Source organism: Montipora capricornis, chromosome 11 (genome assembly GCF_036669925.1).
Source record: "Montipora capricornis isolate CH-2021 chromosome 11, ASM3666992v2, whole genome shotgun sequence".
Taxonomy (NCBI): Eukaryota; Metazoa; Cnidaria; class Anthozoa; order Scleractinia; family Acroporidae; genus Montipora; species Montipora capricornis.
Window position 1 is genome coordinate 6,866,988 of NC_090893.1, and position 2,500 is coordinate 6,869,487.

The 2,500-nt window shown below is 38.8% G+C and overlaps 1 protein-coding gene across 5 annotated transcripts in view; it reads left to right on the forward strand.

Moving 5' to 3' along the window:
• Nucleotides 1-2,500, forward strand: part of LOC138023872 (phospholipid-transporting ATPase ABCA1-like) — a 52,712-nt gene that overhangs the window by 46,208 nt on the left and 4,004 nt on the right. For all 5 annotated transcript variants that reach the window (XM_068870960.1, XM_068870959.1, XM_068870962.1 and 2 more), the window contains 2 exons: nt 193-298; nt 793-930. In XM_068870960.1, the coding sequence (XP_068727061.1) occupies nt 193-298; nt 793-930 (244 nt within the window). The remainder of the gene's footprint in view (nt 1-192; nt 299-792; nt 931-2,500) is intronic.

Below are 2,500 nucleotides of genomic sequence, written 5' to 3' on the forward strand. Positions count from 1 at the left end.
CGCTAATTACTTTCGACACTCAATTGAAAACCGCTCTAATGCGCCAATCTAATTTGAGAAAATTGTAATGGTTATGATTTGATTTGGTTTCTGAGCTGTTCCTTCAATTAGTGCACCTTACATACACTTCACACTTAAATAAATTTCATCCTCATCACCTTTTCATCTTTGTTTTTCTTTGTTGTTTTTAAGGTACGGAGATGGTTATACAGTGACCCTTCGAGTGGGAGGGGAGATTCCTAAGTTAGATGAAGTATCGGAGTTTATTATGAGTCTCTTCCCTGGTGCAGTCCTTAAGGTAAGGACATTTTTCAGTAAATCTTTCAACATCCGTCTTTGGCCTTTACAAACTCAATGGTACCACCTTTGGGTTACTAATTGTGGTTGGTATTCACGAGAATTTTTGTCAGATTGTTTAACCATGGTGGTAGCTCTGAAGACGGAAAAAAGCTCTCGACCATCCTGCTAGCTTCATTTGACGAGGGCTTAAGGTTCATTTGCAACGAGGAGGTCATTTCATTTGTAAAGCTTGTTATTCAATTGAAAACGCACTCGTTACAACAGATTTTTAAGTTTCGTTGTGTTATTAAAGCATTAAGGTATGGCACCCGAAATTGGCGAGAAACGTTTCGCAGTTTTTTTGAAAAGCACTTCACATCAACTGTGATCTCAAATTGATAGATATAATATTTATAAAATGTGATCGGTAAAACAAGGAATACATTTCTGATTTCCTCCCGTCATTATACACTTCTCATTTTTGCTTTCTTTGTTTTTTGTGATTCTTTTAAGGACAAACATCACAATCAGCTGGAGTATCAATTCCCATCTCAAGGACTTGTTCTTTCCCAAGTCTTTGGACACCTTGAAGCCAACCGCAAGATTTTCGATATTGAGGACTACTCCGTCTCACAGACAACGCTCGATCAGGTATCTTGATTATATGAAAACAAATAGGGAAAAAAGACGAGGTTAGTGGAGAAACACGCTGGACGTGTATGGTGTAAGTGACCACCTTGTACAGCGTAATAAACAGCACCACTGACAGGAAAGTACTGCTCAGTAGCTTTCATTTGAATGGTCACACTTTTGGATTTCACGCACAGACTCGAAAGATATAGAACCACCTTGTATAGCGTCTTAAAGTGCCTATCACCTCAACATACTTTTCAATTTATTTATTCTCCGAAATCGTCCCAAATACGTCTTGTTGTTTTTAGAACCTTTTTGATTGAAATTTCACTTTTTGTATTCTTTGAAAGACGGGAAAAGTGGTCATACTTTGATCAATAACCGAGCAATGAAGGGGAATCATAGGTTCAATACCGGGTTGACGTCACAGATTTCTTTGCATTGTGATGTTTCTTTGAAAAAAGCGATGCGAATTAATTTGTGACGTCAACCTGGTATCGAATCCATTCCTCTTTATCGCTTGGCTATGGATCAAGGTATGACCACTTTTTCCGTCTTTCAAAGCCTAAAAAAGGGAAATTTCAATCAAAACTTTCTAAACACAACACGATGTATTTCGGAGAACAAACAAAGTGGAAAAGCGTGTTGAGGTGATAGTCACTTTACGAAGCACTACACATCTTCTTTTAAGCATTTCACCCAACGACTCAAAAGGTCACATGGTTCTTTGTCACATGGTTCTTTGTACTTTGAAATTGCAACGCTCTCGTCCTCTTATTATCGGCAGTATTTATCGTCCACCAAGTGACTCCAACTTCTATTCTAATTTTACGAATCTCTTGGATGAAGTGGACTTAGTGAACTCAGAATTGTACTTGCTGGGAGACTTCAACTGTCCAATTAATTCAGCCAAGGGAAAGGAATTTATTAAATTCATGAGTGATATTGGTTTGAATCAACTGATCAAGGAAAATACCAGGGTCACAGCGACATCTTCTAGCCTGATTGATATGATTTTCACCAATTCACATCGTGTAACAGAGTCAGGTCTAATAAAATTGTCTCTCAGTGACCATTACATGATATATTGTAATAGGTCCTGTAAACTGCCCAGATCGAAACCGAAGGTCCTGAACGTACGCAGTTTTAAAAACTTTGACCCTTTGGCGTTTGTTTCTGACCTCCGCAATTTACCCTGGGACACAATCTACTTATTTCATTCACCGGAGGATGCTTGGTTTGCAATGCAAGATTTATTAAAGGACATTGGCAATAAACATGCTCCTTTGCGTTCTATCCGTGTACGTGGTTCGCAACCTCCTTGGATGACCGATGAAATACGCCAGGCGATGAAATCGCGCGATGCAATGAAACGCAAAGCCGACAAGGGGAAATCAGACAACGTTTGGAAGGCTTTTAAACGTTTAAGGAACGCTGTTACAAGATTAATCGAGGTAGCCAAGCGTGAGTATTTTAACAGCTTATTAACTGATCACACTAAGGATACTTCCAACATATGGACTACTTTAAAGAAATTGTTACCGAAGAAAAAGAAAGCGCCACTTCATGAGATCATTCTTGATAAGAC